Source organism: Phodopus roborovskii, unplaced genomic scaffold, assembly GCF_943737965.1.
Source record: "Phodopus roborovskii unplaced genomic scaffold, PHOROB, whole genome shotgun sequence".
NCBI classification, from domain to species: domain Eukaryota; kingdom Metazoa; phylum Chordata; class Mammalia; order Rodentia; family Cricetidae; genus Phodopus; species Phodopus roborovskii.
Genome location: NW_026126448.1, coordinates 8833542 through 8859243, shown reverse-complemented (window position 1 = coordinate 8859243; position 25702 = coordinate 8833542). Strand labels below are relative to the sequence as shown.

General features: G+C 43.7%; 1 protein-coding gene across 1 annotated transcript; it reads right to left on the bottom strand.

Annotated features, from left to right (window-relative positions):
* Positions 1 to 20913: 20913 nt before the first annotated feature.
* Positions 20914 to 25694, bottom strand: Ebna1bp2 (EBNA1 binding protein 2). The gene is made up of 9 exons (XM_051188633.1): positions 25602 to 25694; positions 25437 to 25520; positions 25066 to 25238; positions 24452 to 24575; positions 23288 to 23377; positions 22999 to 23074; positions 22674 to 22767; positions 21218 to 21380; positions 20914 to 21086 (listed from the first exon to the last, which is right to left on the bottom strand). Exons 1-9 carry the CDS (start codon positions 25665 to 25667, stop codon positions 21036 to 21038), a joined length of 921 nt encoding a protein of 306 aa, XP_051044590.1. The 5' UTR covers positions 25668 to 25694; the 3' UTR covers positions 20914 to 21035.
* Positions 25695 to 25702: the final 8 nt, after the last annotated feature.

Genomic DNA, 25702 nt, shown 5'->3' with positions numbered 1-25702 from the left:
ATAAGAGTTGCTGCAGTCATAGTGTCTCTTCACAGCAGTAGAAACCATAACTAAGATAGATGTTAGTATCAGAAGTGGGGTATTGCTGTGATAGGTAAGCCTGCCCATGTTTTTGTTTGGAGGAATACAGACTTTGATCTTTTAGGTTAGGAAAGCAGTGGAATGCTTTAAGCACTGCTAAATGAGCCATACTATACTAGTAGGAGCATGGAAGGAGCATTCTCGGTAGTTCTGAAAATTATTTGAACTAAAGGGATCAAGAGGTTTCAGAGGAGAAGAATATTGATATGTGTCCTAGAGACTGGTCTTGTGATATTTTGGTGAAGGAAATGGCTGATTTTTGTCCTTGTCCAAAAAGTCTGCCCGAGGCTAAAGTGAAGAGTTTTGGATTAATTCCATTGGCAGAGGAAATCTCAAAACAGCCTAGTATTGTCTCTGCTGTGTGGTTATTAGTGTTAACTCTGATGAGGTCTTATAACAAAAAGGAGCAAGCTGAGCACATAAAAATATAAAATGTAGAGACTGAGAAAAGGGACATCAGGAAATGGAATAGAGCTAAATCCTGTATTTGAGGAGATAAACAGATTAAGAAATGGAATAAGGGTAGTGGTGATCTCAGGGCAAGATCCTACCCAGCTAAGTTTCCAAGTTCTGAAAAGTAATTAAAGAAAAGCTTAGAGCAGGGGTGTGGTGGCACACATTTTTAATACCAGCACTCAGAAGGCAGAGGCTGGTGAACTCATGAGTTTGAGGCCAGCCATGTCTACAGAAGAAGTTCAAGGACAGCCAAGCTTAGGCAGTTAAGGTAACAATCAAAAACAGAAAGCAGGTGAAGATGTAATTGAATGAGGGAGCTATGTTCCAGCCCCAACAAACACCAAAACTTGGCAGCTTCAGCCACATGGTTCTGGCTTTAGAGCTAAGGATAGAAGAAACAGGTTATGGAATTTGCCTCTAAGACTAAGAAAAACTGCTGAGGTCAGGCATGTGTCAGGGGTGTCCCCAAAGAGAGGCCTAGAGAAGTCATTGCCTGAAGCTGTGAAATTGAAAGCCTGGATTGCCTTAGAAACCCCAAGATGTTAGAGATGCCAGACTCATGGGATTGTTGTGGAATAATCTTTTTGTAAACTGTGAAGAAGTGTCAATCTGATTGGTTTAATAATAAGCTGAATGGCCAATAGCTAGGCAGGACACTGGGAAGAAGGGCAGAGTTGCAAGGAAACAAGAAGGAAGCATGATGTGTAGGAGATGAGGTAACAAGCCATGAGCCACATGGCACCACATAAATTAATAAAAATGGGTTAATTGAAGTTATGAGAGCTAGTTATAAACAAGCCTAAGAGATTATTGGAGCAGAGGCAGGCAGATCTCTATGAGTTCCAGGCCAGTCTGGTCTTCAAAGAGAGTTCCAGGACAGTCTTCAAATCTACAGAGAAATCCTGTCTAGACAAAAAGATATCATTGGAGCTTTCATAATTAATAAGTCTTTGTGTTGTATTTGGTTGTTCGCTGGTGGGACAGAAAAGCCCAACAACATGCCAAGAAAAGATGGGAACAGGGAGTTAAGCCATCAGCCCAAGAGAAAGAAGTATGTTGCAGTCAACAGAGTTGAAAGGAATTGGAGATCTGGAGCATTTTGACATCAGGCATGGAGATACAGCGATTGGAGTTTACCCAGCTGCCTTGCTTTGATCCAGCATTTCCTCACCATGCTCCCTTCCCTATGTTTTGGAATGGTAATATATAACCTGTGCCATTATATATTGGAAGTATATGATCTGCTTTTTTATTTTGATTTTACAGGGGATTATAGTTAAGAGATTGCATGAATCTCAGAAGAGACTTTGGACTTTAGACTTTTAAGTTTTAGATTGTTATATAAGACTATAAAGACAGAAAGACATTAAAGACTTCCTAGAATTCAATGAAAATGAAGGAACAGCATACCGAAACTTATGGGACACTTTGAAAGCACTGCTAAGAGGAAAGATCATAACACTAAGTGACCACATGAAGAAACTGGAGAATAGTCACACTAGAAACTTAACAACAAGGAGGAGTAGACACTAGGAAATAATCAAATTGAGGGCTAAATTAATGAAGTAGAAACAAAGAAAACAATAAGAATCAATTAAGCAAAGAGTTGGTTCTTTGAGAAAATCAACAAGATAGACAAACCTTTATCCAAACTAACCAAAAGGCAGAGACAGAACATGCAAATGAACAAAGTCAGAAATGAAAAGGGGTACTTAACAATAGACACTGAGGAAATCTTCAGGTCATACTTTGAAAACTTCTACTCCACAAAATTGGAAAATTCAAAGGAAATGAACAATTTTCTGGATAGATATCACTTACCAAAATTAAATCAAGAACAGATAAGCAATTTAAATAAAACAAGCCCAGGGACTGATGGGTCCAGTGCAGAATTCTACCAGGTATTTAAAGAACAGCTAATACCAATACTCCTCACATTGTTCCACACAGTAGAAGCAGAAGGATCATTGCCAAACTCTTTTTACAAGGCTACAATTACCTTGGTACCCAGGTAATTGTACAAAAACACAACTAAGAAAGAGAACTACAGACCAATGATGTAAAAATACTGAATAAAATATTGGCAAACCAAAACCAAGAACACATAAAAAACATCATCCACCATGACCAAGTAAGCTTCATCCCTGAGATGCCAGCATGGAAATCTGTCAATATAATCTATCAATATAATCTATCATATCTGTCAATATAATCTATCATATTAATAAACTGAAAGAAAAAAACATATGATCACCTCATTAGATGATGAAAAACCCTTCAACAAAATCCAACACCCCTTCATGATAAAGGTCTTGGAGAGATCAGGGATACAAGGAACGTATCTAAACATAATAAAAACAACACACAGCAAGCCAACAGACAATATCAAATTAAATGAAGAGAAACTCAAAGTGATTCCACTAAAATCAGGAACAAGACAAAGATATCCACTCTCTCCATATCCATTTTATATAGTACTCGAAGTAATATTTAGAACAATAAGACAACAAAAGGAAATATGGATTACTCCAAACTAAAGAGCTTCTATTCAGCAAAGGACACAATCAATAGTAAAGATACAACAACAATAGCAAAATAATCATATTTAATTTAAAATGAGTGGTAAAAAATAAGTCTAAATGGGCATTTTTTAAAAAGTATGCTGTGTAAATGGCCTATATTCATATGAAAAATGCTTGAAATTTCTCACTACTCATCAGAGAGATGCAAATCAAAACCTCAGTAAGTATGGGTGTTATAAACAAGACTGAAGACACAAATCCTGACAAGAGTATAGAGGCCAGGGAACCCCTTGCACTCTACTGATAGTGTGACTTATGGACAAGAGTATCGTGATCCTCAGTAACTTCAAAATACAAGTATCATCTTATCAAGCATCCCCACCACTGTGTATATGATGAATGGAAATACAATCAGTATGTCAGAGACAGCTGGCTTCCATGATGATTGCAGACCAGTTGTCAAGAAACTAGAGGCAGCCTACATGTCTGGAAACCAATGAATTCGTGAAGAACATGTGTTGCTGTTCTGTCATAGAAAGAATGAAATCTAGCATTTGCATCTAAATAAATGGAACTAGTGAACATCCTGTTAAAGGAGATAACACCAGGCAGAGAAAGACAAGCGTGTCCGTGAATTCACTCACGTGCAATCTAGAGAAGGCAATCATGGAGGCTGAAAGGGGAATGCTGTGAGTAGCAGAAAGGAAAGGCTGGGGTAAGATTGGCCAGGGAAACAAAGTTACAGTTAGATAGACTTAAGATGCTCTGGGTGGTGTTGCACCATAGGGTGACTATAGTCCTGAGTGCCTCAGACTTCTAGCAGGAAGATATTGAAAATTTGCCCTGAAGAAATAACAGATGATAAAGAGGTAGAAATGTTGAACTTGATCTAAACATTTCAAAATAGATAGACATATATTGAAACAAGGGATGACACTCACAATTGTGTACAATCCTCATGCACGTGTGCGTGAGTTAAAATTATACAGCACTTCAAAATGACAGTTTAATAAATGCTCCTGAGTTCAGATGGCAGGACGAGGGGTGATGAAATTATGCTACTGAGGTTCCTTCCTCGAAACGAGACCAACTTCTCAGCTTTCATCGCCACCGCTAAGCAACTGGGTCAGTGTTTCTTTGTGTATCAGGGAGACAATCAAACTATCCACAACAGCCAGGAGACATTAGAACTAAGGAAGGCATTATACAGACAGCCCAACAGGAGGCACAGAAAAGTAGTGATTTGTTATTAAAATCTCAGAATTGAAAGGTAGATTACAGGATAGCAACATGTAGGCTGAAGGCTGGAGGAGCAGCCTTCTGTGTTGAGCTCTGTGCATTTCATCATGGGTTCAGTCTCCAACACACATGGAGACACACACACACACACACACACACACACACACACAAAGTAGCATGTAATAAAGATAAAATATATGCTTAGAAAACTTAAAACTATTTACTCTTCACTATAAAATTTATATTCTGTAGCTATTACTGATGGTAGCCTTTTCATTCATTGTAATGAAGGTTCAAAGATAGTTTGGATATTTTCTTGTCTTTGTCTTATATATGGTTTTATCTCTTAAATCTTTTTTTTTTCAGTTTTGGTTTTTGAAACAGTTTCATGTGTAGCCCTGGCTATCCTGGAACTCACTGTGACCATGAAATTGTCACCAACAAGGGGCTCTGACTGAATTCTGGCTTCATCCTAACAGAGGCAGTGACAAACTGGTTAAACTCACAGGTTGGGTTTGAATAATGTACATTCTTTCTGATGACATTTTAAAAATGACAAACATTCTCTCTGGAAGAATCTATTAAAAGCACATGTATTAGAGGAGAAGTAAAGATTTTTCTTAAATTTTTTTTCTTATTTTACATGTCTATCTCAGTTCCCTCTCTCTCCCATGCTCCCCACTGACCACCTCCCCATTCCATCTTCCATCCACTCCCCAAGGAGGGTGAGACCTTCCGTGAGGGATCATCAAAATCTGTCCAGTCATTTGGGGCAGGGCCTAGGCTCTACCCCGTGTCTCTAGGCTAAGGGAGTATTCCCTCCATGGAAAATGGGCTCCCAAAGTCCTTTCATGCACCAGGGATACATCCTGGCTCCACTGTCAGAGGTCCCATAGACTTGCCAGGTCTCATAACTGAGACCCACATTCAGACGGTCTGGGTCGATTCAATGCTGATTTCCTAGCTATCAGTCTGGGAGTCCATGAGCTCCCCCTTGTTCAGGTCAGCAGTTTCTATGGGTTTCTCCAGCCTGATCTTGACCTCTTTGCTCGTCACTCCTCCCTCTCTGAAACTGGATCCCAGGAGTTAGGCTCAGTATTTAGCTGTGGGTGTTTGAAGAAGCAAAGATATTAAGTCCCTGTCACTGACATTTATGTCACACTGTTATAAGCCATTGTATGCCTCTGTCCTGGGGAAAAGATAAAAAAAAAAAAAAAACTATTTCTGTATGTTGTTATCAATGCAATGTTGAAGTATATCCCATCACTCAGGAGTCAGAGGCAGGTAGACCTCTGTGACTTCAAGGTCAGCCTGGCCTACATAGAGAATTTCAGGAGAGCCAGAGCTACATAGCTACATAATACTGTCTCAAAAAAAAAAGGATATTTCTAAAAATCTGAAGGCAGCCTTGAAGTCTGGTGTAAGAATTGAGCCGGTTGGCTGCATGACTTTAATGATTCTATTACTATTTACTTGTGTGGAGGAAAACCTGAAAGAAATTACAAATACTGTCAATAAAAACTTCAGGGGTTTCAGATGCAGCCCTACTGCCAGTCCCTAAAGTTGGATAACTGACTTGTGATGTCAAGGCCAGCTCCAGGGGGCAGGAGCTTCTGAGACAACAGCATTTGCCTCCTGAACTGAGAGACCTGCCTGCCGATTTCGAGTGTGTCACTTTGCAGGTGCAGTTACAAGGCTCAGACTCAGAGTCACTGGGAATCTCCCCGACGCTCTGCATTAACCTGCCACTTCCCCAGAGGATATAAAAACTGCCAATTATACCAATTATACTGAAAGCCACCCGTCCCTGATCCCAATTAAACTAAAGTAATGTTAGTTGGAAGTCTCAGCTCTTCTCCCCTCTTGCTATGGGTCTCCCAGTTCACCCCACCGTTCCTGGAGCCCAGGAGTCCTCCATCCTGGACCAATTATGCAGCAGTTGAGCTGTTCTGAACAAAGAATTCCTTTGAGACTTGTTAACTTCTGTGCTTCGGAAAATGAGAGGAACATCGTTAAGAACTCTGGCTTATTAGGCAATGGGGACCATACCAGCAGTCAAGCAGAAGTGACACAGTGTCCATGGAGACACCTAACAAACTTATCCTAAGTTTTTCCTAATTCCATCCCAAGTGTGGATGCTAGGTAGCAAATGCATACCCAAGGTGCCTTCTTACCACCCTGGTATTTTCAATGTAAGTTACTTCCTCATAGCCTTGTCTTTTCATCTGGGTTCTCATCAGTACTTTTCCCATCATTATCTGTCTTCCCCACTGCATCATCATCCTCAGCATTACCACCCAACCCATCATCATCCCTTTGGTCAACATCCCCATGATCACTAGTCAGGTTCACGATGTCATCACTCTACACACACACACACACACAGAGAGAGAGAGAGAGAGAGAGAGAGAGAGAGAGAGAGAGAGAGAGAGAGAGCGCACTAATGTATAACTGAAACCAGTGAAGGAAAAGTAATGTCCCAAAGACTCAAAGGAAAAACCTTATTTTTGAAGGACAAAGAAAGTATTTTGGAGTAGCTGTTCTATAATCCCAACCAGGTGCAAGAGGCAAAATACACTATTATAATAAAATGATAGACTGAGACAAATAGACATGAAGCACAATAAAATCAATCAAAAGGCAGGCATGGTGGCATGGCTGTAATCCCAGCACTCACGGGGTGGAGGTGAGAAGATAGGGAGATCAAAGTCACCCTTGGCTACATAATGAATTTGAATCCAGCATGAGTTACATTGGACCCTGTATTTAAATATTAAATCAAGCTAAACTTAATCTTGTCCTGGAAACACTAAGTGGGGAAATCGACCTTTTGCAAAAATTGAAACAGTCTCCAAGATAAAGGAAAAAAAGAAAGTTATAATAACCACAGAATGGAGGATCGATTGTGTAGATCCATCCTGTAAGTATTAAAGAACTTCTAAGGAAGGAAACAGTAAATGCAGGAGCAGACCTCTGGAGAGGTAGGAGAAGAGAGGGCCTCACAAAATGAAAGGTCTCTGTACAGCAAAGGAAATGGAAGCCCTAGAATGGGAGCAATCCTTGCCAGCCATTCGCCAACAGAGGATCCGTGTTCTGACACACAAAGAACCCGAAACACTAAGCATTAGGAGAACAAACAACCCAATTAAAACTGGGTTATGGAACTGAAGGGAAAATTCTCAAAAGAAGAAATGCAAGTGTCTAGGAAATGCTTTTAAAACTGTTCTTTAGCTATTGGGGTCATGCAGATTAAAACGTCTTTCAGATTCTCTCTCACCCTAGTCAGTAGGAATGTGAACGCCAACAGACTGGTGTGGAAGGGAGCAAAGGGACTTTTTACACACTGTTGGTGGGGGTGTAAACTAGTGCAGCCTCTTTGGAAATCAGTGTGGAGGTTTAAAAAAATAGAAATAGAATTTCCATACACACACACACACACACACACACACACACACACACACACACACCTACCTACCTCCTGGACGTATATCCAACAGAGTTTACACCCTACTACAGAGACTTACACATCCATGTTCATTTTTGCTGTATTCACAATTAACTAGGAAATGGAATTAAATTAGCAATTCTTCAACAGAGGAATGGATAAGAAAAATACACTATATAAACACATGTGGAATATTACTCTACTGTAAAGAAAAAGGAAATCATAAAATATACAGGTAAATGTGTGGAAATGGAAAAACTTAGAATAAGTGAGGTAACCCGGGCCCAGAAAGACACACAACACATGTTTTCTCTCACATGTGACTTCTACCTTCAAGTCTTCGTTTTGTTTCATGAGGCACAGAAGTGGAAGTCAGAAACCTAGAAGAAAGCCTTTAGGGAAGGTCTTCTGAAGGGAGGAGGCACAGTGGACTGCGAGAAAAGCCTTCCAAAAAGTGTTCATAGTCATAATGGCCACTATATTCCAGGAGACGTGGATGAAAGATAGATACACTGTGTTTGTGCACAAGTGCCCCCCAACACACACACCTGGTAAACTGTCCTCCACATTGCAGCTACTATGATCCAAACAAATTACAAGTCTCAGAGCATCACTCTGTTTCAACTCTTTAACAACTTTCCAGGGCTCTTAAAAGAAAAAAAGCAATGCCAGCATGACCCTCAAGGCCACGGTTTCTCCCCCCTTGCTTTCTGCCTAGGTCGCCCTCTTTATGGCCCTTGGACATTGCATGTTCTTTCTAAAGACAGGAATTTTCTCTCAGCCCTCCTCTATTGTCTTCCTACAGATCTGTAAGAATTTCAGATTATCAACCAACCACAAGACACCATTCCCAAGTCCCTCCGGGCTGCCTTAATTACTCTAGTCGTGTAGGCTTGACAGACTCTAGAAGAAACCTTATTATATACTTCAAACTGGTTTTAGTTATTTGCATTTCCACATAACTATAAAGTCAGGGTGTCCTTTCTTGTCACTTTCCAACTCAAATGCCATAAATAAATGAACTAATCTACTATTCACTTGCTGTTTCATTAAAGCTATAAAATCTGAGCAACTTCCGTTTTCTCAGTGTCAGCCATGTTCTGCGGAGATGAGTTGGCTTAGAGATATTTTCTCATTGCTATGATGGAAGCAGCTTAATAGAGAAGGGATCTGTTTTGGCTCGTGGCAGATATGACAAAGTTCATGGAGGCAGGAGGGCAAGGCAGAGGCTCCTCGCATCCCAGAGGATCAGGGACCAGACGGCATGGGACACACTCCTGCCTCCCCCAGGCGGGAACCACCGCCTCCCCCAGCAGCATTGGCAGCTAGAGAACACTAGCCGAAACACATGAACCTAAGAAGGGTGGTTCATGTTCACACCATGACAGGGTCTGGCACACTTCTCATTTTACTCATTTCTAGGTATTAAATTAACACCATTTGAGGAGCATGAGTTCTTCAAATCTGAATTTTCAAATTGACTATTAACTAAGAATTTAACTACCAGTTAAATTTAATTAGCAATCTAATAGACTATTACCAGCCTATTACAAATAGGAATAACTACGATCAAGTTTTTATTTTGAATTTAATTAGTGATGATAATTCAATTATGCCTCCTAACATCGAAATTTTCTAGGTTCTCAGTGTAAGCTGTCATTAACAGCACTTACTGTTCTTGCAGAGGACCTGGGTTAGGTTCTCAGCACCCACACGGCAGCTCAAAACCATCTGTAATTCCATTTCAGGGGATCTGACACCATCTTCCCCACCTCCAGGGAACCAGACATGAACACAGTACGTATACATACATGCCAAAATACTCATATGTAAAATAAAATATTTTTTAAATTTTATTTTGAAGTAATCATGGAGAAGGAGAGGCCAGAGACTCAGATCAGCCCATCTACATGAACATTAAAGCAGCAGTAACAAAATTGAGAAAGCATTAAAATTTTCATAGAAAAGGGATCCCGCAGATCTGAATAGGGCAGTGCCAGGGCAAGCAGTAGTGGATACCAGAAAACCAAGAGGTTTTCCACTAGGAAGAGAGCAACTGAAGCTGGAAACTGCAAACCACACCCTCCCGCCCTCCAGGTGGAGTAGTACTCCCCCCACCTCCACCCCTACCCCCACCCCACTGGAGCTACTAACAAATGAAAAGGGAGCAGCGTCCCCTTTCAGGGACATCCAAGCTGTAGTTTAATCCAGGAGAGGCAAGCAAGAGAGCCAGTGAGGACGAGCGAAGACGGCTGGACAGCTTAAGCACACAACTGAAATTTTATGAAAGTGGGAAGGGAAAAGAATGGGGCCAGGCCAAAGAGGGAAAACTCAGAGTACTCTAGAGTTCAGGAGACCAAAGGAGCTTGGGATAGGATGGTGATGGAAGAAACCAAGCATGGAGGAGGGTTGCCACGTGAGACAAACGAGTGTGGGAACGCCCTTGAGCATCTACATGGAGTAGACTTGTGGATCAGGGAGAAAGTGCAGAGTTAGTCATTACATGCTCAGGAGGCAGCAATCATCCTTGCTCCTGGGGTTTGTGAGTTCAGTTAAGAGTGAGGCAAGTGAGCTGGAGAGGTGGCTCAGCAGTGTCTACTTGCATTCAGCCGTTTCTTCAGGCTCACACAGTCCAGGACACCCTGCTTGGAGAATGGTGCCGCCCATGGTGGGATGGGTCTTCCCGCATCAATGAAGGAATACCCCCCCCCAAGGATGCCCAAAGGCCACTCAGGGTAGACAGCACCTCGTTGGGACTCTTCCCAGGTGACTCTGGGTTACATGAAATTGATGACATAAGCTTTTCCCATGTTCCCAGTTCCACCATCAGGATGGCCGCTGCCTGCCTCAAGCTCTTGGCTCTGACCTATCCCTTTGACCAGGCTTCACCTACTGAGAGAACAGGAAGGGACCAAGATTACAGCCCCATTTCTTCTCTTTGCTTTCACATGGTCACTGAGACCTAGGCAATGAGGCCAAGTCCCCGACTGGCAGAATCTACTCACTGCACCAAAAAGGGTGGGGCACAAGCTCATAATGGATGATGCAATAAGTGATGTGTGAAACAGATGCTACCAGAGCAGGCCTGGCACTTGCTCGGACCCTGGATGTGCCACAGTGACAAGCCACGGGGGGTCTTATGAAAAGATGACCAGAAAGCTCCCTCGTTCCTTCTCATCACAGCTTCAGCCTCGCTCCTCGCCCAGTTCTCCACCTGCTCATCATCGGCAAGGCCGCCTCCCTCTCCTGGCCACTCCATCTTCCAGCCTTCAGCCTGCTCTCCAGCAAGACCCACCCCTCTCTGTTTTCCGCCCTACCTCTTTCCCTCCTCTGACAGCCCCTTCCTACTATCCCACCTTGAGTATCTCTATGCCCGGTACCTCCAGACTTTCAGCTAAGCGCACTGTTCGTCTTCCCCCCCTCTCCTGTTACTCCTCCATCCTGGTCCCTACTCCTCCCAACAGCCCTGTTGAATAGTTCCCTTCTCTCCAGTCCCCACCTTCCAGCCACCCACCCACCCCCAACCACATCAGGTGAACCACCAATCCCAACTTAGGGAGAGGCTTCCCTACTGCTGTCGCCATTCAGAAGTACCAGGATTGTAAGCACCAGGCAAGCTTGACCTTGTAAACAAGGAGTACAGGACCATGGAGCCTCTCCGGAGCATCTCCCAGGTTAGTCAGATACCTCTGTGGCCACACTCCGGTTATCAACTACTGTATCTCTAACATGGAGACACACATCAGATATCCTGCATGTCAGATATTCATATTATGATTCACAACAGTACCAAAATTACAGTTATGAGTAGCAGTGAAATTTTATGGCTGGGGCCCACCACAACATGAGGGACTGTATTAAAGGGCCACAGCATCAGGGAAGTTGAGAACTGCTGCTCTAAGGGTTTCCTTTTCCCAGAAGTCTGTTCTCCATTCTTTCCATGTGCTCAGCTGCCTTCAATCATCTGCATTTCCAGCAAGCCTAGGCTATAACCAGAGTTCAGATACAGGAGCAGAGTTGGGGGAGGAGCAGGGAGAAGGGAAATGCAGAAGGGTAACTAAAGGGTTCATGCTCCTGGTGTAGACAGATGGAGACTCCAATTTTGTTGTTCTATTTTGGTCTGATTTTTCTCAGAGTCAATTAGTCCATTTTTCCTCATCCTAGACTTAAGAATCAGACCAGACACCACCTGCCCTCAGGAAACAGCTCCTGCCACAAAGGGAGAGGCCCCCACTGTGCTTTCATCAAAATTCTGAGGGTAAAGCCTACCAGCTGCCTCTATCCCCAAGAGGGAAAGGTAGTGAAGTCTAGTCTAGTCTGCAGGTACTGTGTCCTGTCCTACTTACAGGGTCTCACACAGATGTTCCAGGCTCCCCTTGAACTTACTATGTAACCAAGCATGACCTTGACCACCTGATTCATGCATTTCCACCTCCTGAGTGCTAAGACTACAGGAATGTACCACAATTCCCTGGCAGATGATCCTGAATGAGGACCCCAACAATCCCAATAGATCTTAGCAAAACTTGAGTAATTCATTATAATCTATGCAGATATACAAAGTATTAAAAAATAGTCAAAATTCTTGAAAAATTCTCCCCTACCAGTTATAACAGATAATCCCCCAAATTGTAATTTAAACACTATAATTATGATGTCATATTGGTGCAAACAGACAAGCGTTGCACAACAGGGTACCAGAAATATATTCCTTATTAGGTTAATACCTGGATAATACAGTTTGTTCCTAATACCGATGACTTGTTACTTTATCTTACATTTTCTAGTTGTTGTCTGGGTCTTGACATCTGATCCTAATAACTAAGCAGGAAACCAGAGATTTCTAGAGAAATCAGTCCACTAAGGGCACTGGGTGTGCCACCACTCCAGTATTTCTCAGTTCACAGTGTCCAGACAAGAATGAATCCTAAGGAATCCTAAGGCTGTGAAATGCACTGGTGGCCTGAAGGGCTCCAGGTAAGGAGAAGCCAGTCTACAGTGCTACTAGGCTGTCTTAGCTAGCTCAGTCTACAGCAGGGCACCTGGGAAACAGAAATGCAGAGCTTGGGAGAGACAGAAACTTCAGAGCCTCTGACCACTTATTTTCTCTTTTAAATTTTGGAGGGGTTTTTTGGGTTTTTGTTGTTTTTTTTTTTAATTATTTTATGCATGTGAGTGTTTTGACTGCAGTGTGTGTACGTGCACCACGTGTGTAGGTGATATTCACAGAGATCAGAAAATGTATCTGTTGCTCTGTAACTGGAGCTACAGACAGTTGTGAGCTACCATGTGGGCACTGGGAACTGAGCCCAGTTCTTCTACGAGGACTCATGCTCTCAACCACTGAGCATCACTCCAGTCTGACCACTCTTTCTCCCAGAGCTTCCTCCCAGACCAGCACAGGCTGTCTGGAGCAGTTCTGGCCAAGTGGACCCAAGCTGAAGAAATTCAGCTCTCAGGGCACAGACGGTCTTGCTAGGTGCCTCCAAACTAACAAAGTGGCTTGCTGGGTGCTGGTGGTGCACACCTTAAAACCCAGCCTGGGGTGGGGTAGGGGGGAAGGGGGAGGAACGCAGAGGCAGGTGGATCTCTGTGAGCTCAAGGCTAGCCTGGTCTACAGAATGAATTCCAGGACAGCCTCCAAATCACAACAGAGAAAGTCTTGAAAAAGAAAGGAAGGGAGGGAGGGAGGGAAGAATGGAAGGACGGAGGAAGGAAGGAAGGAAGGAAGGAAGGAAGGAAGGAAGGAAGGAAGGAAGGAAGCCATCTTCCTGTTTGCCTCAGGAACACTGGGAAATCATGTTTTCTCACAATGACATTAGCATATCTGGATGATGTAAATGTTTATATAGTGACATTAATGAAAGAATCCCACAAATGTGGGTCAGCCAGCAAACACTTAACTAAGGACAGCTTTCCACAGTGCCAGGCCTATTAAAGATATTACAGACATGTATTTTGTGTTTGAATAACTTAAACAAAAGCTCTGACCCAAGAGAACATTCTTTGATGATGACAATGTTCTATATCTTTGCTGTAGCCACACCTGACTAGTAAATACTTGGAGCATGGCTGGTGTGACTAAGAACTGGAGTGTGTGTGTGTGTGTGCGTGCACACTTGTGCATGTGCAAACATATATATGGGGTATATGTATGTGTGTATTCTCTTGGAAACCATAGAACACCCATGAGTCTCATTCCTCAGACTCTGATCACCTTTTGAGGTGAACAGCATCTCTCACTGGCCTGGAGCTCACTAAGTAGGCTAGACTGGCTGGCTAGAAAACCCCAGGGACATGACCTTCCCCATCTGCCAAGCACTGGGGTTACAAGTGTATATCCATGCCTGGCCCTGAAAAATATGGGTTCTGGTGGCCACACTCGGGTCCTCATGCTTGCACAGCAAGCACTTTGCCTGCTGAGCTATCTCCCAGACCCAGACATTGCATTTCTTTTATTGTGTTTAATCTTGAAATTCAAATAGTCACACGCCCAGCAGTCACTGTACTGAGCAGTGCTGTTCTAGATTTCTGTGTCCTGGAAGGCTTACTTAACTTTGTCCCCTAATGCCCAGCACTATAATCAGTCATGTATCACTCAGTAGGTGCTGAATGGGTATCTTGTTTGTCTTCCAGCAGGCAGGGAGTTAAGTTCTAAACTGAGAGCCACGATGCTAAGCTTCTCCAGTTCTCACAATTGCCAGAAAGCCCAGGATCTGGCCTTCACATCCATTGCACAGTACAGGCTCCAAGATACGGCTACTGCGTGGAGATATGATAAAAGGCTAAGTATAGATGTTTCAACAAGGGAGAAGTAAGTGGCTTAGAAGGATTTCTGCCAGTATTAGACATGGCAGGGTGAACACCAAAATCCAAAGTATGGCCTAGCTCAGGATAGCCTGAGCAGAATTTGGTCAATGATAAATCTTTGTAACTAAAAACTAGAAGTGCTGTGAAGGAAAAAAGGTTGTATACAAAATGAAGGTGGATAGAAACCCAAGGTAAGCAATCAGGCCACTTAGAAAATAGTAGAGTGTACAAGTAACTTAACAGAGCATTTCTCCTTTCTCTTCAAGAGTAAAGGCCTGGCTCCCTGGGTGGAGAGAATATACGTGGACGTGTCACATCCTTCACCTTCCTAGACACCTGTGGCAAGCTCACCTGACGTGACAGGAAGGACCAGTGTGGCTGGTTGTTGGGACAGCCCTGCTTCAGACCCTTTTGGACTCTACAGATATAGACTGTTTGTCCAAGTTGGAAGAGGTCTAAAGCATTCCGTGCATGCTCATTATAGGCCTGGGAACAATGTTGTCGAGTGACACTGGTGACAATCTAAGAAATTATACTCCCCAAAACATTAGATCCAGGTGCTGTGGACCTGTAAGATGTGTCTCAGCTGGTTTCAGGATGATGGCTGGGGATAGAAGAAGCTTGAGAAGCCTCAACAAGGGTGGGAATCCCTCACCTTGTTCAGAAAGTGTACCCCCAACTTCAATACGGGGACATGGAAAGCCATGCTGAGTGGGCATCTCAGCATGTTCCCTTATGATATTTACTTAAAATATATTGGTTATGTTTATCGCAACGGTATCATTTGTCAAATTTGTGTCAGCTTTCTGTGTGACTCCTTCACCAATTTCACTCAACAAACATGTCAAATACTGCATGAGTGTTAGATGTTGTCCTAGGATGGAGATGCAGCTCATCACTTCCTGGAACTTGCTTTCTAGTGGACGCCAGGAAGGGGGAAGGTATCAATAGCTGCGGCTTTCAATGTAGACAGTTGGAAGGAGAGTAGGACAGGGTGGTCCTGATGTTCAGAAATGCCTTGGCTCCATGAAATGCTGAACAACAAAGTTCTGCCACTCTGAAGGACCTAGAAGTAATGGTGACCTTTTAGGATGGGGATACTAGATTTTCAGAGCACCAAAGACACCTGATCTTTTCAGTATTAGCAAACAATTTTGCATGGAAAATATGATGCCCTTTTGCCTGTCTGTCTCCTCCGAGGGAAAAACACTCAGATCATCTATAGGACAGCACATTAATTCAAATAACTTTGTCCTCGATGTAAAAAAAAAAATAATCTAGAAAACCCTGATGATATTCCCATCCCCAGGACAAATGCATCAGAAAGTAGAGTAAAACACAACCAGTATTTTCAGATTCTTCCTATGTGTACTACAGAAGCACATGGAAAGTTTAGTGAAAGGTGAAAATTACTGAACTGTGAATTTTACTTGTCATTGTTGCTTTTCCTTTGACTTGATTGAAAAGAATGAAGTCAAGGATCTCTTCCAGAAACCATTAAAAAAAAAAAAAAATTCTTCTGAAAACTTTCCTCACCTTGACATTAATATTGTCAGCTCTACAGGACCTAAAATCATTTGTTATACCTGTGAGGGTTATCTCAATTAGACTAGCCTCTGCGCATGCCTGTGAGAGACTGTTTAGGTTAGCTTCTGGGCATGTCTGTGAATGGTATCTTGATAGTGATGGGAAGATGCACCCTGATGTAGGCAGCACCATTTCCCAGAAGGAAAAACCAACTGCACAACAGCATTCATCACTCTGCTTCCTGTGTTTGCAATGTGGACAGAAACCTCAAGCTCCTGTTTCTGTGACTTCTCTGCCATGATACTGTATCCCTGAACAGTCAGTCAAAAACAAAGTTGCTTCTGTTTAATCAGCAATGAGGCAAGTAACTAACACTAATAGGCAGATCTCATCCTTGGATCTTAATTGTTCTGAGAATACAGGACATAAACTCATGTATACATATGGTTTAACTAAAGATAAGCTTTAGTTATTCTGTACCACAGAGGCCCCTATGTGAACAACTGCAGACTAGAACATCATGGTGTCCAAGATTCTTATAGCTGCTACATAGAGTCATAGCCATGCTTCTGTCGCCTGAGTCACAAAGGAAATACTGTACAGTGTTCCCAGGTTGGGAAGGAAGTGGCTCATCTTCCTTTTGTTTGCAATTTCAGCAGATACAAAATCCAAGCATCCACTCTGCTTGTTTTCTGTGGCCTTGTTTTTGTTGGGCCAAAGGAGCCTTTACCCCCCCCCCCCCCCGTTATCATCAAAGCCACCACCATCCAAGAAACAGCATAAGAACATGTCAATAGCCACATGGACAGTGCTCTGCACCAGGAACTAGCTCACTTCCAAAGCAGATAACAGTAGTTACACTTCAGGTAATGTGGCTGAAAGTCAGTTCACATGTACATATTTCCAGTCCTATGACTTCTACTTAATATCTTGTACTCAAAGCACTGGGAGGTCCTGTTGGTCATTCAGTCTTCAATTGCAAAGCATTCCATTCACTTCAGTGCCTGAATAGTAGAATTGAGGTGCAGAGGTGAATCTTACTTTATGATATAAACTGAATTTGGCTTTAAAAAAAAAAAAAAAAAAAAGATGTGTATGGGTAATCTGAGCAACAATGGAGAGGCTACTTTAAATGCCCTTCCCTGATAATGAGAATGATGACTAACTTATCTGCCATCATAGAGCCCTCATCTAGTAGCTGATGGAAACAGAAGCGGACACCCACAGATAAACACTGAGCCGAACTCCTGGAATCCAGATGCAGAGAGGGAGGAGTGATAAGAAAATGAGGGCAAGACCAGGCTACAGCTGACCTGAACAAGGGAGAGCTAATGAACCCCCAGACTGATGGCTGGGAAACCAGCATTGGACCCCCTGGACATGGGTCTCAGAAGGCCTGGGCAGCCTAAGGGACCTCTGACAGTAGAACCAGGATGTATCCCTGATGCACAAAGGGACTTTGGGAGCACATTCCCCATGGAGGGATAATCCCTTGCCTAGAGACAGGAAAGAGGGCCTAGAGCCTACTCCAAATGACAGGACAGATTTTGATGATCTCTCCTGGAAGGCCTCACCCTCCCTGTGGAATTGGTGGGAAATGGGATGGGAGGGGTGTAGTGGGATATTCACTTTGTCTCCTTCTGTGGCACTGACCACACCCATTGTGGGGGTGGAGCCAGGGGTGGAAGTGACTTGGGGAACTAGGGCAGAAGAGGCAAGAGGCTCAGTGCAGGAGAGCACTCTCTTGCCAGCCGCCAGCCACATGGGGACAGGAGGAGATCCAGAGGAATTCTTGGAAGCAGGAACCTGTTGGTGTTTACCTGTCTATGTTGTGAGTTATTTCTCCCTGAATAAACTTCTGTTTGGCCTAATTGTTTATCATGATCCTTATTAAACCGCGATAGAGGGGCATCAGGGGGCATGGGAGGATCGGAGGGAGAGGGAACTGGGATTGATATGTAAAGAAAAAGTAATAAAAAAAAATAAATTTTGTATGGGTGTTTTGATTACATGTATGTACATGTACCATGTTTGAGCCTGGTACCTGCAGAGGCCAGAAGGCAACATCAGATCCCTGAAACTAAAATTGTAAGCCTCCATGTGGGTGCTGGGAATCAAACTGGGGTTCTCTGGAAAAGCAAGCAGCCGGTACTCTTAGCTGCTGAGTCATCTCTCCAGCCCACTGACTATTTTTGTCCTATAGTTAAACTCTGATGTGATCGTTGTGTTCCTGTAGATCTGTTCATTTCCGTAGTTACCTTATCTCTTTCACCTTTCCCCAAATCACCCAAAATAGTTTTCATTTTGCACAGTAGTGGCCCTGAGGTTGAAGCCAAGACATCGGGATTGGCAGCAAGCACCTTTAACCACTGAGCCATCTCGTGGTCTGATGCTGCTTTTCTCTGCCTTGGCAAACTGCCTTTCTCCCTCCCAAGTCTAGATTCCCTTTGGACACCTTACCATTTGTGTTTTCCACATCATGAATTCTTGGGAGGGTTCCAAAGTCTATTGCCACTGTCACTTTCTTTGTAATATCTACATGTTCATGTCACTAAGTTCTCTACTGAGTGTACTGATCCTGTGGACTGAAGAACTGACAAGCAATTTCTACTTCACAAAACCACTCGCAGCAGCATGTAAGTGATAGAAATGTGAAGCACTATCAATAAGCTGTTACTTAACATGCTGATAACTGAAATCCATGCACTCTGCAGATGTGCAGAACACAGAGAACACATACTCTACAGCAGGAACCAGCTCGCTTCCAATGCATGTGACAGTATTTACACTTCAAGTGGTACGGATACTACTGTGCACACTGATCATTTTGAGAACCGAACGATGGAGAAAGTCCTACAGAAGACACTGAACTAGTAAAATGGATTCTGCTCGTTGACCTTTGCTCAATAAAAAAGAGGGACAAATCTTTTCTTAACCTTTTAAAAAGTTCATTCAGCATCCACAACTCACTACTGCAAACTATTTTCCTAAATCTCAGTATGCTCCACACAGAACTCAAAGCTTCTGTTCCCACTGGAATAAGTGTTAATACTACTAGATCCTGTCGGTATTGTCAACTGCTAACCTCAGGTCTTCCCACAACACATCTGTGTGACCAGTTTTAGCTAAAATGAGCTCACCAAAACTAGTTAGTATGTAAAACCAGAATTCTCGTGTGCACCAAATATGCCATAAGAAAACATGAAAAGTTTCTGCTTAATAACAAGTATGGTTCTAATTTTCAGGGGGTTTTGCCTGTTTGTTTTTTAATTATGGTTTCAAAACCAGAGGACAGACAGACAAGCTGGTCATTGCCCTCTTAACACAAGAGTAAAGAACAGCACCCGAAGGGGCCTAAGCACCACACACCGCATCTGCAGAGTTCTCAGCTCTCCAATTCGGACCAAGGCTCATCAGACATCAGGGAAAGCTGCCTGCTGTGTCTGGACACCATCTGTCTCCCAAGGGCTCATGCGCTAAAGGCACATGGTCTTCTAGGTGAAGGAATGATGCTGTGGCAAGTCCTTGAAGAGTCCTAGAGTAAGGTGTTAGGTCCTAGGGAAATTAACATTGGCAGAACTGGAACATTGCCACAAAGTTAGTTAAACAATGCTGGCACCACAACTTCTGTCTTCCTATAAAACCTCCCATCATCGCAGTGTCATCAGACCACATTGCCCTCATCAGTTTGAGCAGATGGAACTGCTTGGACCTACAGCCTCCAAAGCTGTGCTAAGTAAACTCCTTCTTTTGATGGACTTCAACTCAGACAATTTGATAGAGCAACAAGGATTCTAACTTAATTGTGAGGTGGACAATGTTTTGCATGTGAAAGGGAGACAGGGTGGAGAGAGTTATAAAGACAGTAAATGCCTGTGATCCTGGCACTTGGGAGGTAAAGAGAGGATCAATTTGAGGCCAGCTTGGGTTACACGAGGCCATCTCAAAACAAAAAATAAATTGGAGCCAAATGTACAAGGAAGGAGATAGAAGAAAATATTCTTGTAACTTACCATTCCCATCCTGGAAACATTTAGACACTTCAACTGTGGAAAAGCAGAAGTTCCAGGGATGAACATGACAGGGACAGGAGGTTATCAGGCAGAATTTTCTAAAATGAAAAAGCCTGAATCTGCCAAGCATGCTAGTGCATGCTTTTAATCCTAGCATTTAGCAAGCAGGCCAGCCTGGTCTACAGAGTTCCAGTACAGCAAGGGCTATGTAGAGAGACCCTTTCTCAAAACACAAAAAATAATGGCAAAGTCCAAATCTTTCCAAGAAGCCTAATCAAAGAATAAACATGGGCTTCCCATGTCAGAGGCGCTTTGGGAGGGAAGGATGGAAGAAGCCCCATTCCTCATGGCAACAAAAGGCTCCAGGACAAAGAGGTGGGGTGCTCACGATCTTAAACAACACAAAGTAAGACGGAATACCAGGTCCAGGAAACAATGTGACCAATCTAGATGTGCTAACACACATGACAGCTTATGGCAAATATGGGCTGTCACAGGAAAACGCTAAGGTGGATAACATGACATGTCATCTAGAAAAACTAAGGACAAAAGAAGGCAAGTCGGAAAATGCAAGGTGAATTTACAGGAAAATCCAGTGACTATGCCAGAGACCATCTGATTGAAACACACCTTCCTCTCCAGGGTCAGGCTATGAAAGCTCAGGGACTGGTTGTGACAGGACCATTTGGAACGGTGAGGAAAAAGAGAAGAGGTATAGGTTCAACATGTAGGCTACCAAAGAAAGGTGTTACCAATAATAGGCAACATTCTTTAATATGTAAACTTCTCAATCTTTTAGTCTCTATTTTTGATTCAAGAGTATCTTTCTTTCAAGTTAATTTATTAAAAGAATTTTCTACAAGAAGAAAGGCAAAGCTCTGAGTGTTCTGTAGTCTGTACATCCGCCCTTTTCCTTGGTTCTTTATAGAAAAACAATGCTGCTCAGCGGGTTTTGCTCTTCATTTTCTGTCTCGTTCGTTTCCCCGGTCGCTTCTGTACAGGTAAAACAAAAAACTGTATGTAGTCACACAGCACTTGGCCTTCTGTGCCAGGGTGAGAAGGGGCCAAAAGGAGAAGATTTAGGGTTGAGACAGAACAGGCCCCAACTTGGACCCTTCACTTACATTTGCCCCTTTCTTCCCAGGCTTCCTGGGGCCCTTGCCGTGAGCCACCTTGGCTCGGAAGCTGGAGACATCGTCATAGCTCTCACGAGTGTTCCATTTGGAGCCTTTCTTCTTTCCACCAAAACCAAACTTCTGGTTTTTGTACCGTCGTTTGGCATTGGGCCTGGAAAAAGTGGTCCCGTGGATTACCACACTGTAAACATGATGAGCCTTTGGCCTGTGACAGGCACAGGCTTGATTCTGCAAAGTTCTTAAGCACTGCTGCTGCAGATCTCTTCTTGCCTTACACTGTCACTCTACAAACCACTCATCTCCAGAGAAGGAAAACTAACAGAGGAAACCCAGGAAAGGATCTATAAACACCGCCCAGCTTCCTGCATCCACTGGCATTTATTTTAACTCAATCCTGTTAGTTCAGCCTTAGTTGTTTCTACTTCTCTCAAAGACAAAACAACAGTCAGCATCCGAATGTAACAAACTTTAAAACTTGTCAAATTCAGCCTAGCAAATCACCACACCTCCCTTCCTGGGCTTATTCTGGCTCCTGTAGAGATGCCAACTTGGGATTGGTGCCTCCTACTAGTGCCCAGAACCCTGGCCATCTGATGTCTTAATCAGCCCTCACCTCACTTTTCTTCCCTGCACATTTGAGGCATTACTCTTGCTCACCGGGGCATAGGTACTATCAGTCAAGTCTCCATTTCCCTGACTGCCATTTGTTTACACACACCTGTTACTTTCTCAAAATGGGAGCATGACCTGCTCATAACTGAGTCAAGCTAGTATCTGTCCCCTAATGCCGACAGGATGAAGGCTCCCTAACTCCTGGCCTCACAATGTTTCTAGTGAGGGCAAGCACAGGCAACCCGCTGGCTCACTCTCTGGCCCTCTTCGCACCCAGGTTCTTCCTTCCTGAAACACTTCTCTCCCACTTTCCCGCTCAGATGTTCATGTCCTTCGCATTAGGCTCAGGTGGAACGGTCCCTCATCAGACTGTGCCCGGACTCTAACTCCCTGACATATGTGGAAATCATCACCCGCCTGCATCCACCTGTGCAGAAAAAGTGAGACTGAAAAGAGAAACAGTGAACTCCCAGCCCCCTTTCAATCTTCACAGCACTGAGGCACAAGCCACTGCCTCCCAGTAAATAAAGCAACTCCAAGGAGGTGTTCAAAGCCTCCCTCCTAATGCATGGCTGGACCTGGATCTGAGTTCTCGGGCCAGACTCCCCACCATCACTGAGGGTCTTGGGAGTAAAACAATCATTGGACGCTCATTTCAAATAACCCAGGTACCAACTTCCCCCTTCAAACATTGCTGTGGCCACAGATCCATCCCATGGTATCAGAGTCTCTGCCTTGACAAGGGTGCTCTACACTGGAGGCCTTCCCTGGGCAGCTCCTGTGATGGACTGACTGCTGGCTACCACAAGACAAACCAAATTGAAGCCCTTACCCTTTGGTCATCTGCTGGCCCTTAGCTTTTGCCTTTGCACCACGTTCAGCAGGCTTCTGATCCCCCTCAAGGAAATCCAGTTTATCAGAGAAGCCTGAGAAGAAATAAGCATTTCTGTTAGCACCACTGTATTTCTGGAACATGGCTACTATTACCTAAATGCATCTTAAGAAGCACATCTCATTCCTCACACCATTTCCCAAACCTAAGCCCAGTAAATCAAAAGCAAGATGACTGCCAGGCATTACATTACACTATATTCCCTTAGTTCTACAGTACCAGGTACCCAGGCTCCCCTACACCCCTAGCAGACAGACACACTGACCTTTCTGGTATTTCTTGATGGCATTCATCATATGTGCTTTCTCCCGCTGCCTCTTCTGAAGGACCTCAGTCTGCACCTGTGAGACAGACACTAGGTCAGTCATGCATCTCAAACCATGACTCCAAAGGCTATCCCTCAGCTCACCCGCACTCAGGAATAATGGCAGACACACTTCACCAGTAAGATCCAATAGGACCAAATACACACAGGGCCGGAACCAAATCGCACCTCAGCAATCCGACCTGACATTCCTGGCCTTGTCCTCTCTGGTGCAGGGGTCCTTTCTTACCTTCTTTCCGTACTTCCTAAGTGCTCGAAGTTGCTTGGCCTTTTCAGATTTCTCCATGGCAGCTTGTTTAGTCTGCAGCTTCTGTCGAATCTAAAACACGGGATGTTGTCAGTCATTATACTGAGCACACTGGACCAAGGCTCAAGGACTCTATTGACTCTGAAAGCCGTGGAACTTGTATAATTTCCTAGTTTTCCACATACGGACAATGCAGACCCAAAATGAAGCCTTTAGCCAAGCACTAAGAGTCAGTGTGCAGCCAGAGCTTAAAAGCAGTCCTGCCTCCTCAAGCACTTGTTCTCTTAAAGTATTTCTCCTGAGCCCTGTTTACAGATTAAGACTAAACTTCAGTGCCCTCTTTAAGAGGCTACATAAAACTCCTGTACACTGATACCTTGCCTCTCCCTCAAACACACCTATTTTACTGAAAGCATAAATAGACATCAGTGTGACTATCAAGTTTATTTGGGCTTATCTCCAGGTTAGCTTCTTGGGATGTCACCTAGAATTCTCTAAGATGAAGACTGAAGCCAAGGGAACAATTTAAGTTTTTTTTTTCCTCCTAAAGTTAAATGAGGATCAAGTCCCCCAGTCCTAAATTACACTATATCTGAACTATCTATCAACCCCTCACTTTCTAGAAAACAGAGGTCCAGAGAAGAAAAATCTGTCTATAAGCAATAGTATTCTCATTGGCAATGTTGGACCCAGAACTACAAAAAAAATGTCTATACATCATGCCACTAATCCTGCCCGGAAGGGAATACAAGTCTTCTTTATCACAGAAACCACACTTCTTCCAGTTCTTCTTTCCCTATTTTATCAAGTGACTGGCATACCTCTGAAGTAGAGACTCTCCATTATAAATACTAATTACAGGAGCTGGAGAGATGGCTCAGTGGTTAAGAGCATCGGCTGCTCTTCCAGAGGACCTACATTCAATTCCCAGACTCTACATGACAGCTCACAACTGTCTGTAAATCCAGTTACAGGGTATCTGACACCCTCCACCACCACACATAAAAAAAAAAAACAAAGTAAAATAAATTACAAAATAATAATAATAATAATAGTGATTACAGCCAACACAGACCCTTTTTTAAAGATCACCAGCTGAATGGAAGCCTTGGCCTCCAGAGGAAAAAAAACTTGCCTATCTCTTACCTTTTGCATCTGCTGATCCGACTTGGCCATTTCTGCAAAATAATCGGTGGGTCGCTTGGTGGGGACTTGCAGGTGATGGAGCCGGGGTAATACTGCAAGCACTGCAGCCTGGGCCTGGCGATAGCTGAAATTGCAGGATGGAGTGAAATGAGAGGTGGAGAAAGGCTGTCATTTCTTACTGCCTCTCAGGAGTTAACTAGATTCAGCACTAGCAAGACAAAACAAACAAAAACTGCAATAAAACTCCACTAATTTCATATATAATAGAAATCTCACTTTACACTTATTTTTACAGGGAAAATACTTCTAGGAGTCCATCAGAAGCTTAAAACAATGAGCTTATTAACACACAAACTATGACCTCTTTCCCAATCATTACAGAAAGTCCATTCACAAGGCAGTCTGTTGTGACTGGATGTACCCACACAAACTTTAAATGAATTATTTTGAAACAGCCCTCAAGCAGGGCACTGGTTAAATGACCAAGGAGCTGTTCTTTCAAACAGGAGGAACCCTAGTTCGTGCTAACTCCTCGGTAGGTGCCTCTGAGGATGCAGGCATACTATGTTCCCCTTCCCATAATTCTCTATCACAGGAGTCATAACAAAACATACAAACTCATTTCCCTCTGGAAGTCGTCTTCTGGATTAACACCTTTCTTCTGGTCCTTGTTCTGGGGTGTTGGCTGAGTTTCACTGACTTCTGGCACTGGACCCAGGGTCACATCAAGCCTTTCAACCCACTCCAGATCCCGTCTGAATTCGGCCAAACACTGTTTCAAGCCATTCTAGGTAAATCAGACACAGTGCTCATGAGAACCCAGAGTTTGTCTCTCTCAATCCAAAATGCTAAGCTCAAATACTGCATAGGAAGCCTATCACCTGGTCAAGGCGCAGGGTGCATCTTTCTCACAAAACTCGGTCTCCCAAGTGGCACGGCGCCTATGCACACCCCATTCCAAGGAACCCGACCCGAGCGAGCTCACCACGTCATTCACTGCCTTCTTCGGCTTCTCTAGCACAACATTGAGGCCTGGCTTCAGGAGTCCTCGGGAAAACGCATCCTGCAACTACAGACCCGGGCGCGTCAGTACCAAAGAGCTGGAGTTCCCCGTTCCATGCCCTGCCATGCGAGCCCCGCCGCCGCCTACCTCCCGGTCTGAGACCAGGGACTCTTCTGACTCCGCGTCCGAGTCTGAGAGCGGAGGGGTGTCCATTTCGCAAGGCCCCGCGGGATGCGATAGCCACTCCA

What these genes read in the sequence shown, in the direction of transcription:
- Ebna1bp2 (XM_051188633.1), bottom strand. Translation starts at nt 25,667, where the DNA reads ATGGACACCCCTCCGCTCTCAGACTCGGACGCGGAGTCAGAAGAGTCC. An exon ending in CGGATCAGCAGATGCAAAAG is followed by an intron (nt 23,378 to 24,451) that starts GTAAGAGATAGG and finishes CCCGTGTTTTAG; the next exon opens with ATTCGACAGAAGCTGCAGAC. An exon ending in CTGGGAAGAAAGGGGCAAAT is followed by an intron (nt 21,087 to 21,217) that starts GTAAGTGAAGGG and finishes TTACCTGTACAG; the next exon opens with AAGCGACCGGGGAAACGAAC.